At 31.1% G+C, this 12073-nt stretch overlaps 2 protein-coding genes and 1 non-coding gene across 7 annotated transcripts in view; 1 reads left to right on the top strand and 2 right to left on the bottom strand.

The window, feature by feature from the left end:
• Positions 1 to 2223, bottom strand: part of LOC113512873 (protein PALS1) — a 156392-nt gene extending 154169 nt beyond the window's left edge. Inside the window, exon 1 of one of the 2 annotated variants that reach the window (XM_052892716.1) lies at positions 1891 to 2223. In XM_052892716.1, the coding sequence (XP_052748676.1) occupies positions 1891 to 2026 (136 nt within the window). In that variant the 5' untranslated portion in view covers positions 2027 to 2223. The remainder of the gene's footprint in view (positions 1 to 1890) is intronic. The other variant, XM_052892728.1, reaches the window with a different exon arrangement.
• Positions 2224 to 2846: 623 nt separating this feature from the next.
• Trnaq-uug (transfer RNA glutamine (anticodon UUG)) lies at positions 2847 to 2918 on the bottom strand. Its single transcript has one exon. It is a non-coding gene; the product is annotated as a tRNA-Gln (tRNA).
• Positions 2919 to 3575: 657 nt separating this feature from the next.
• Positions 3576 to 12073, top strand: part of LOC113512874 (mitogen-activated protein kinase kinase kinase 11) — a 49429-nt gene continuing 40931 nt past the window's right edge. For all 4 annotated transcript variants that reach the window (XM_052892884.1, XM_052892873.1, XM_052892878.1 and 1 more), the window contains exon 1: positions 3576 to 4600. In XM_052892884.1, the coding sequence (XP_052748844.1) occupies positions 3925 to 4600 (676 nt within the window). In that variant the 5' untranslated portion in view covers positions 3576 to 3924. The remainder of the gene's footprint in view (positions 4601 to 12073) is intronic.

Below are 12073 nucleotides of genomic sequence, written 5' to 3'. Positions count from 1 at the left end.
ACAATGTTTGTGAATTTGATCAACTTTCTCAAAATAATAGGATCGAAATGTGAAAATAATTTTCATTTTCATACAAACCACTGCGCCCTGTGATCATTCATTGGTCTCAATACGTCGAGAGTTGTTCAATTTAATGAGTACTATCACACGGAAAATAAAAAATACATAAATATTAAATTGTGGATTAATGAATAATTCATATTGAGAGTATTAGTGAGTAGGGTATTTATTTATAGAAATCAGAGTAGGTGTATTCTTTTGCGGCAATACATTTTCCTTTTTAAACCAAATAATGTATATAACACATCTTACTCGCCAAAAACTAAAAACTCTTTTATAACAATATTTTCTTGGGAACAATAAATTGCAATCATGATATTTATGTCATGTTGAATACCGAGACTGTACCATTGGGATACGACATTTTCACGACATACCTACTCCTAATATTTATTCGTATTTTTTATGAAAATATCTTTATTTTTCCATTTTACTCGCATAAGTCAAGTGAAATGCTATCTATGATGCGAAAAATACGAGTACATTACAATAAAATTTGAAAACAGCAATAAACATCTGTTGAATTATAGTTTTAAATATTAACTAAACAATTCTACGAATAGAATAGAATGCATTGTGTTTAATTCGTATCATTTTTGTTAACGATATATTGCTACTATTAGAAGATAGAAATTAGGTGTCCATTCCATATTGTACCTATTACAAATAAAGGTAACATTACCTAATTATTATTTCTGCATATCGTAAGCCACAATAAAATCCAATAAAATTTATATTTTGTAACTAGTTTCAAGCATAACAGATGAACTACACAGTTTCGTTATATAAATTAATGTCATTAAATTAATTTTGACAGCTAGCCTTAGCTCTCTTTAGTCAAAACGCGACACGATTGCATGTAAATTGTACGAGTACCCACAATACCTATTTTTATTGCTGGCGTTTTGAAAATTATTTCGATTAATAATAGTAATTATAATTGATTGATTGAATACCTGCATTACTTAGGTTTACAAGTAAACTATACATGAAACATATTTTATTTTATTATTGTACTAGTTTTGCCCATTGGCTTTGCAAGAGTGGTATCGTGTTACCCCTTTAGATATGTTGAAATTTTCAAAAATCCTTTCATAGCATTGGGTATATTAAATGTTACAATATTAAATATAAACATGTATGTTAAAAACTTATTCATTTATTATCTAATGACAGACTTTCAATAGCAGAAACATGGGTATTAACAGATTATCATTACACTGAATACGTAATATCCTAAGTTAGGTAGGTATGTTGCATAGTTTAGGAATCTCGTGAAACCACTTAAATTTTTGCGTTTTATGTATATTTCATAATGTAATACACATCCGATAAAAGAAGATAATGAGCTAGCTCTACACTCGAGGGAAAGTAGTATTTAGGTATCATTAGATTCTGGCCTACCTTTTTCGATGTAGGTTACCTCGACTTTTAATTTTTAAGATTGGTTTAATCTTGGAGTTAGATCGAGTGTTTTTTTATTTATTTATTTCTATTTTTTTTATCAACATATATTAAACGCCTATAAAATAATCAGACTATGACTATAAAGTCGAGGTTTGCGTGTAAACTGAAACGCCTTATAAAAATTAATGAATGCAGAGTTCTTCGGAGATAGAATTCTATTTTATAAAGACCCCGCATGAAGATAGATACTAAGTATAAAATCACATATAGTACATTTAATCTAATACGTTTCTTTACCTAAAGATACCTAAATGCGTTGACAGCTGACAGGTTATAAATTACACTTAATATTATAAATTTTGTCATGAATGAAATAGACTTTAGATAGCATATAATATTTTTGTTATTATAATAATAACTTACCATATAATTTTACTCTGTTATCCTTAGTTTGCACCACTATAATAACGTATCCCTCCAAATCAACGGATTTGCATTTCACTGTTGTCATTTTATCTATCGCATTAATTTGGGTGGTGGGAGCGTTAAACGAATTCATTTTGTATAATATATGTTATAGATAAAAATTATTTTTTAATATCTATATCTACACAGGAGCAGCTACGAATAACTTATTGAGCGTTCTCCAGTCGAGGTGACATCGTCTGTCTCGAAGCCCGGCCAACGCTTCCTCCAGCACCATTTCAAGCAAAATTTACCCTTGAATATACTTTTATAACAATACATTTTGTAAAAAGATCTAAACATAATCATAAATTTAACCAGGTGATAGTAAATCGGCCATTATTATTTTAACTTCACTAAAACATCAAAGAAAACAGACACCCTGAAGACATCTGAAGGTTTACTATCACAATACTTCACTGTGTTTAAAAATTTCAAGAATTTATAACATTTTTATAGTATTGAAGATAAATTCTCTTGCGTTTTCACTATGACATGTCACATTTTATAGTGTTTGATGTTAGCGCGATGGTTTTGCACTGATTCTACAATAAAATAAATGATTTTGTGCAATTATTTGTTCGCGTACGCGTAGACGGGGACTTTCATGTGTTTTATTTGGGTTATTAAACTAATGTTTAAGGCGTATAAGCGTGTTTTGGAGATTGAAAAGCGGTCCCACGTCCGCGGGCTGGGTGTTCGCCGCGAATGGATACGACCATCCCATTTTCGCGCGATCAATAATGCTCCCTACTCAGCATCCCTTCAGACTCCCACAGACGATCCGTGCCATTCGAATTTGTCTTCGTCAAAATTAAATTAGTTTTATATTTTTATCGTAATGTAAGTTAATAAAAAATAAAGTAAAAAAAAATTAAATTATAATAAGACATGGTAAAAAAAAAGGAATGTTCAGGTCCCACCGAGATTTGAACTCGGATCGCTGGATTCAAAGTCCAGAGTGCTAACCATTACACCATGGGACCACTTGTGAAACATTACGAAATGATGATACAGATTGCAATTACTTTTATTTTTATCGATTTATTTATATATTAAAATAATAACTATATAATTAAATAAATAAACAAATGCTATTGAACTTTATTCTTAACATGACCCTAGTTTTTGAAATTTCACATTTCGTAAATTAGTAAGTTATTATTACAATACTTTAGATGGCGCTATACATTTGCTTTATAAAAAAGTACTATGCTATTAATTGTCCTTCGTACATGTAGCGTCATCTATGTATAACAATATGAACAACATATAATTTATTGCCAACGTTAATATTATTATTTTCCTAATTTCGACCTATTAGAATCTTTATGCATAGGACTTATTGAAGTAAGTACTTAATAATGCTTTACATTTTCTGTTTTGTTGAAAAGAAAAATATATTCTGAATTAATATTCGGTTAATAGTGATTACCTTGGATTAAGATGCTTTGTTCATGTGTATAAACAATCATTTTATGGTATGTATTTTATGGTTAATAATCCAAAGTAATTTGATAAAAATTTAAATATTTTTTAATTAAATCGTATTACTATAGGTAAATAAAATTAAAAGTAACTGCCTTATTCACTAAATGGTAGAAAATAAAAAAATATCAAATATTTAGTAGGCAACACTGAAATTCCCTGGATGACAGTTTGTCACTGACTTCGCTGTGGTATGGTTGTCATTTGATTCTCTATCGAAAAACGTGATAGATGAATGGAAAATAATTAACAATAACACAGCGTTAGTCCGTTTTAACTTAAACGAAAATTGTCGTCGGGCGTGTAATAATAAGAGTGAAATTCCACACAGTGTGCACTTCATAGGACACCGCCATGATCGATGTGGAAAACAAAGATGGCGGAATAATACGGTGATCACAACGCGTTGTTGTGTGGCGTTATGTACGGTGGTAGGTGGAGGTTGCAACAGTGTCGGGACCCTTGAACGAGGAGGAGAGGCGCGATGGGGGCGCGGCCGGGGTAATGCCGCCGCGGCCTGCGGCCGGCCGCGCGGCCATGGCGGCCGAAGAAGAACGAACGCCGTTCCCTCTATTTACTGCCGTCTACGATTATGCAGCACAGGGAGAAGACGAGCTCTCTCTCCGACGGGGTGAAATTGTTGAAGTCTTGTCTAAAGACTCGAATATATCAGGCGATGAGGGGTGGTGGACAGGTAAAATCGGAGATCGCGTCGGCATATTCCCCGCAGTATACGTGACGGAAGAGGATCCCCTAGCTGTAGAGCCTCCACGAGTGTCGTTCAGTGAGCTCAAACTCGAGGAAGTGATTGGTGTCGGTGGGTTTGGTAAAGTTTATCGTGGTTATTGGAACGATGAGGTCGTGGCGGTTAAAGCTGCACGACAGGACGCAAACGAGGACATCGAGGTCATTAAAGAGAGTGTATTGCAAGAAGCGAGACTCTTTTGGGTGTTGGAGCATGAGAATATAGTGTCATTGAAAGGTGTGTGTCTAGAGGAGCCAAACTTGTGTCTGGTGATGGAATATGCTCGTGGTGGGCCTTTAAATCGAGTTTTGTCAGGTAGAAAAATTCGACCTGACATCCTGGTGGACTGGGCGATACAAGTAGCTCAAGGAATGGAGTATCTTCACTGTGGAGCACCAATGTCACTCATACACCGAGATTTGAAGAGTTCAAATGGTATGTTACCTAATTTAATTGACTTTTTGTTGTAAATAAAATTATGGGTAATGGTGTAGCTTTATGAAATCATCTATTTTAGTTCTAATTATTTTAAGGTTTGATCGAAATGCTCTCTATGGGTTTAGTCTGATGAAGTTACAATTGGACTCTGGAATTTGGACACTAATAAAGTAATAAAAAAAGTGTAGCCACTGACCAACTTTTGAATTTTAATACTAATTATTTAAAAATATATAACAGTGGTTTTTCCTTTCAAAGAAAATATTATTTAAGAAAGTGTGTATACAGTATAGACGCATTCTTAAATTATATTTAAACGGGATATCTACAACTCAATTATATTATACTTAACTACATGGAATAAAATATAAACAATTTGTGAATATCAATCTGAATTCATTTAACGTTTGTCTACATTTTAATTTACAATCAAATTATATTTCAAAGTTAGAACTTGTTATACATTATAAATATACATCGAAGACACAACAATAGATTCCCATGAATTAATAAAAATATGAAACTCATACCAATAATGTTTTATGATTTACTTTAGCTTTGTTTGCATAATTAGTTTATATTACTATTATTATTACTAAAGATTAATCTTAATCGGTTCCTGAAAGAAAGGGATACTTTTTAACTAACAATAAACCATTGAATCTATCTAATAGATCCAAACACCTAAGTCTATGTAAAAATCTGTCTTGACAAACCTTACAAAAACATCCACTATAAGACTGACATAGTTACCCAAGAAAAAAGAGATTGTTAATAATGGGCTTCAAAAACTACAATGCTAGCATTTTAACCTACTAGGTTTTCCTCTATGCAGTTCTACCTAAAAACCATCATGGTTAATTATTCTTGAATTTGTCATGAGGAGCCAACTAATGAGCTTTATCTTCATTTATTATTCTTCAGGAATATCCCACCAGCATATACCAATAGTACTGATGTGAGCATTATTTCATTTTTATGTATTAAAAGATATAGTCATTCCAGTATATTGTGAAGCCATAATAAAAATTAAAACAAAAAATCCTTTCTAGTTATGATACAAATGTAAACAGAATGTAAATGTCCTGTGCTTGTGATTTACTACCACGATTTGTAAAGTGACCAGACTGTATATTCTAATTAACTTGAATCCATTGATTAAATTGGCAAATTAACTACTGCTTAAGCTCAACTTGCTGATGTTAGGCTGTTATCAGGTGGGCCTTATGCTTGTTTGCCATATATATGCCAAAGTTCTGAACTTTTCTGTAAAATATTACTCTTTTGAGCAACTTCAATAATGGTAGAAGTTCACACTACAAGAATACACAATTATTTTGCATTATATATTCATCAATTAGAAAATGATTTTGTTTTTTTTTTCCTAATTTAAAGATAATACATCCATTCCAAGATCATTATGTACCAAATTTTATTTTAAGTCTGTTGAACCATTACAGTATGATTGGGTAAAAAATGTTCAAATATCTAACAAACTTTCATATTTATAATATTAAAATTATAACTATTTTATTAGCAGGTCATTATCATTTAACCTATTGATATCTTTCATATCAAGAAAACAAGAAATTCTATGACTAATAGTGTGAGATTGTATCTATATACCTACCTATAATCCTATAATGTATCCTAAATTTAATTTGCATATCTTGCAAATATACTGTTCATGTTTCTAGGTGATTGTTATCGCATTTCAGTAGGTGGATCATCAGTTTCTTTGCCATTCTAAGTTGTATAAAAAAATATAATAAATTTCAAACTAGACAATGTCTGTATATAGAAGATATTTAAGAAAAATTGAGAGATCTTATTAAGAGCAATGGAAATCAAAACAAAAATTTTTAGAATTGTGTCTTGTGTGCTGTATCAAATTGGATATGGTTTGCACAATTTTTCCTGAAGTTTTAATTTAAAATTTCATATGTTTTAATACAACATCTAGAAATTATCTATTTACTTGGTTAAAAATCCACATGTAGGAAATAACTTCAATTAAATTTCAAAGGTCGTCTCTAAAAAGGTGACAAATACTATTTTCTATGTGTTGTGACATTATGTACAATCTAATTTAATGTTAAATTCAAAAGTTACATTTTGTTTTTTCTATGATTTTAGTTACCAATTGCATCAACCACCCGTTACCCGTTAATGGAAGAGATTGCAATTATATGGTCAACCTCTATGTCAGCCCATTTTGTCTCTGAAAATCAACATTCTCAGTGCAAATTTAATTTACTTGGTCTGATAATCTGATGATCAATATATATTAGATATGATGAACTAGTATATATATATGACATAAAATTTTGTTACTTTAGATATTATATCTTAATCACATTCAAATTTATCTTTTATTTTAATCTTGCTCTGAAAAGTTGACAAGAGATAATCAGTAGTCTGATTCATGTTATGAAAATCGCAATGGGCACATAACGACTTGTGTGGTGGTGACTCTGTCAATTCATGTTCTCATCCTTGAGTGATCTGACCACTTTTATAGTATATATATTATTCTTATAGTATATATGTTGAATTGTTTATTATACAAAAAACAAAGTTGTTAAGGTGACAATTGACAACAATATTTGTAATTGTTTTAATTATTGTCCCGCCAGCGTATACCGCTAGCGCAGGCAGCGTTCCCATTCTATTATAATTCATTAAAAACCTTGGAATTTAGTGTACTAGTTCAATTCAGTGATCGAAATTAGACCATAGGCGATCACTATGTCAAGACTACCATCCATTCTGCACGTAAATATCTTAATTTTGTACAATATAATTAGTATGTTTTTTAATCACTTAAGGATAGCAAACAAGCTGACGGTCCACCTGATGGAAATCACTCTTCATTAGGTGGAGCGTCACCAATGGATATGAACAGCACAATGGAATTCACAAACTACACGGGAACATGCGGGACCCATCACTAAAAATAGGAAAAATATACTAAAATGTAACGTACTATACACATTCAACAACATCTTTGACGGAACAGAATTCCAATTATTATACAAATAAAATTGAATACAAATATTTAAAATAGTCGATTTTTTAAAGATTTTGCCGCTAAGATTTTGATATCTCACTCAAACGATTCTTTATATATATAAAAAAAAAAAACTGGCGATATCTTATTTGTTATCAGCACCATACTAAAACTCGCAGAAAACACATTTTTATCTGTACTATCAATAGACGGAAATGCTTGATAATTAAAATCTAAACGTCAAGGCCATATATTATTTGTTATGAATTATACCATGTTGTCTGAAATCTGTACATTCTTTGTACTGATAAACCGGATCTGTGTACGCATTCTCGTATGATAACATTCTTGAACTGATTGTGAAATACCTCTCATGGCATATTTTAAAAGAGACCATAATTTGCGATCTTGAAATTGCACCATCATAGAAATCATAGTTTTATTGTAAACAAGTTTTCTTATTAGCGAATCGCCTTGGTTTCACACGATATGTATCTATTTATATGTTATAGAATTTTTACAAATCATATTACTAATTTAGATATGCACACGACTATAAAATATACGTATTTATATTAAGCTCTACTTATCCACTTTACAAGTTATATCCGATATGTTCTTGGTCGGTATTTCCCATCATGTTGTCTCCGTTTGCGAAATTATATGTGTTACTTAACAGTCAATCCATCTCATAATTATGTTATTTTGTTCATTTGATTGGAAGTGTTAGATATCAATATGTGGGCGAGTACCAACAAAAACCAACGTGGGTAGAACAATGCGTATTGCATAAGGGCTATCTTCAGTTTTTGCATGGACAATTTGAATTCATTAAAATTACATTTCGTTACCATAGTAACACATGACGCGCCTGACAACCGTAATCTTTTATAGCGCCAGGAATACAATAAAATAATAAAAATCGTTTACACATTCTAGAAGTTCTCTTTTCGAACGAGAATTTTAGCTGTGTAACTACTGAGAGACGTCTGCTGCATTAGTATATTTTAGATTTTTATTTTTAATGACATTGAATTAAACAATTTATACAATGAAATCATAGGGTGCAAGTCTAACGAGAAGAAGCGTACGATACTTGTGTAGAATTGCTCTTGGGAAGAACTTTAATAGAAATCTCTTTTCAGAAGCAGAGTGTTCGCAAAAGGAAACTATTTTGCAATCATACTAGACACGACGCTGTACACTGGTTTATATTTCAAGGTCTAAAGATAAATACCTTCTCTATGGCAAAAGATACAATAGAATGTGACGATAACGTGAATGTGAAATTTAGCTTATAATTAAGAAGCTTCCTTCTTTGTCCAATAATAGTTAATGGAACGAATATTTTAAGAGATATGGAGGACAAAAGCAATAGATAACAATATACATAAAGATAACATAATAATAGATAAATATATACTGCTAAAATTTAAGCTTAAGCTGATAAAATTTCGTCCTTTTGCCTTTATCAGGTAAAATCATACCATTTGTCTTAAACACCGTCGGCAAAATATCATTTTAATTTTGAAAGATACAAAAATATTCTTTAACATTATATAAACCATTTAAATTATTAAGAAACGCTCTATTTATAATTTGCTTTTTACCATGGTTTTGGTTGCTATGTATAATCTGTTAGCGCAGCTTGATCATAATTCACAGTGTCATAGAATGTATTTCACTTGTGTACTCATATATATGAGTAAACGAGACTATGATATATAGGTGACATCGTCAAACTTCGAGGCACACACCACTGTTAACTTTACAGTAAGGTATGACCGATATTATATCTGACTGTCAAGTTAAACCTTAAGAACAAAGAAAATTATTAAGTGGTTTTATTTAGTTTATACATGCACTAAAAAGTAAATGCAACCAGTAGAGGGAGCCTTTGTACAAAACTAGTTGGTGAGCTACGGCAATGATATTAAAGGTACAAAATTACGAAGACAATTGTCAGGAACGGAACGCATAAGCGTATTTTTGTCTATATACAACGAAATGCAGTCGACCGATGAAAAAAATTATCTTAGAATGCTCATAATTAGCTTTTAGCACATTACACTAAATAAAAATTAAATAAGTATAGAACGTGTAAGAGAACGCTCGCTTAGTCCAACTCTATACTGAGTTTTCAATGTACCACCAAATTGCTTGTTTATCTCCTGCTGTAGGATGTTCCGTTATGTCAGTGGTAGTTATCGTAAATTTTTGCCGAGAAAAATAAGGTTTTTTTTTTTTTCTTAAATTATGCCATTATTACATTCCGTTTCTTATCAGCATTATAGAATTCCATTAGTTACGAGTTGAATAGTACAGACACACTTTCAACTTGTAAACAGGGTGACAGCGTCGACTTGACATAGGTCGTGTTGTTCTCGTCGTGTTGCTGACCGTTAATTTTATAATTAACTGTACTTATTTAGGATGTATAAATAAGTACAGTTAACTTAGTGACGTTACAAAAAATACGGATTAATACAGATTAGTGCAATATTTCCGTGTATAAATTTTTCAGCTATTTATCAATGACTCTGGGTATAAGTTTGTTATTTTGTCACTGAATAGATTTAATGAAATTTGGTAGAAGGATAGGTTATATCCTAACATAAGGGATAGGCGCGGATTACAGATACTAGTCGTGTACTACATCAATAACAATAAATTGGCATACAGGAACGCTTTGTAAGAGTATCCGGTTTTGAACATGGAAAAATATTAGTAACATTTTTATTACTGAAATAAATTAATTTCGTGTTCCATGAAAAAAACATCAATTGTGACATAACTAGTTATTTTGAAAGAAAACTACTGAACAGTTCTATGGGAGTAATCTGTAAGTGTATTATCAAATTAGTTTATAACTGACGGAGTTATGAGGTAACCAACATAAAAAACAAGCGAATTGAAAACCTCCTTTTTGAGTTCAGTTGAAAAATTATTGTATTTCAAGTTTTTTTATTACAAAACAACATGAATTAAAAAGTAGACATGATGGCTGTCTTATTTATAAAATAGTCCAATAATAAACGTATTGACCGGTTATTGATATTGTTAAAGAATACGAATCATTATGGCTAATTACGATAATAATTATATGGCAAGAATCATTAACAAAATGTGGTTTATGTAAAGGATAAATATAAATTATACCTTCAAGAGATAATAACACATAAAAGGGCCGTGGGAAAATTTTATACGTTCCAAGGATTGTATTGTTTTTTCTTAGAAACAAACACCGGAGCCATTGTAGTCTGATCTCAAGTTTTGATTATTAATTTATATATTCAAGATATAAATATATTTTTATACGTACTTAATTTGAAAGCGAAGCTTTTTGTAAACGAAAATTTTGTCGAATAGAAAAACTTCATTTAGAGACATGGGATTTACTTCGAGTTCAAACTTTAAGACAGGCCTAATTTGGCAGAAGAAATAACTCGACGATAGATAGGTGTTCAATAATGACAAGGTTTGAAAGCAATATCCAAAAAACACGATAACACCAACTTAGTACTCATGTAAGTGTGCTTTTTTGCTTACTACTATCTTAATTTAGCACTTACTATCGTAATGTTTCTTTTTATCACTTTCAGATAAAATTTTGGACAAATATCATGTTCAGAAAGATATTTAGGCTTATATTTTAAGTACCTCAGGATCTAGCTATAGATGTTCAATGCCTTATAGAGATTTGACCTTTATTCTTTCTAGATCTCTAAATATAAAAAAAACTATAAATTAATCTCTAACTATTAGAACAAATAAACATCCAAACATTTTTACAAACTTTAACCATTATAATATTAATAGGATTTTTTTTTTCATAGTACATATTGATACCAGAATAATATTAATTTGTGTGTATATGAAAAAAAAGTCGGCCTCTAAAATCAATCAACATTGGCCATCGAGTAGAAAATTAATGGGCATATTCGATATTATTTTGATAATCAATTCACAAATATATTACGTCGTTAAAACATCACATACAGTTAACCATAGTTGATACTACTATACAGATAAGACGAGTTATCGCTACAACTACGAGTTAATATGCCATTGACGATGTTATGCAAAGTACCTGATAATACCTGAGTGGGCAAAACCCAGTCCATTGTGGCGCGACCAGACGTCGCTTGGCCAATGTTGAACTTTATACTCGTCGTACCAGAATTTATGTTTACCTCATATTACAGTACTACAAACGATAATACGGATGCGTATTTACTAAGGTTATTTATAAAATTTTAAAAATAGAATAGAATAAAATAGATGTAATCTTGTTGTAATGTTGATGAGTATTTTGATTATCACATAAATTACACACTACGTATTATTGAAGTAAAATGTAACTTGAAGCTAGTCATGCTCATTATAAGGTATATGCACATTAATGGCGGCGTAGAGGGCTAGATCGTTAAACTCCCTAAAATATCGTTGATCGCAATGGT

The sequence above is a fragment of the Galleria mellonella genome, unplaced genomic scaffold, assembly GCF_026898425.1.
Source record: "Galleria mellonella isolate WM207_F2 unplaced genomic scaffold, CSIRO_AGI_GalMel_v1 utg113, whole genome shotgun sequence".
Lineage (NCBI taxonomy): Eukaryota > Metazoa > Arthropoda > Insecta > Lepidoptera > Pyralidae > Galleria > Galleria mellonella.
This window is presented reverse-complemented; position numbering and strand designations above follow the sequence as displayed.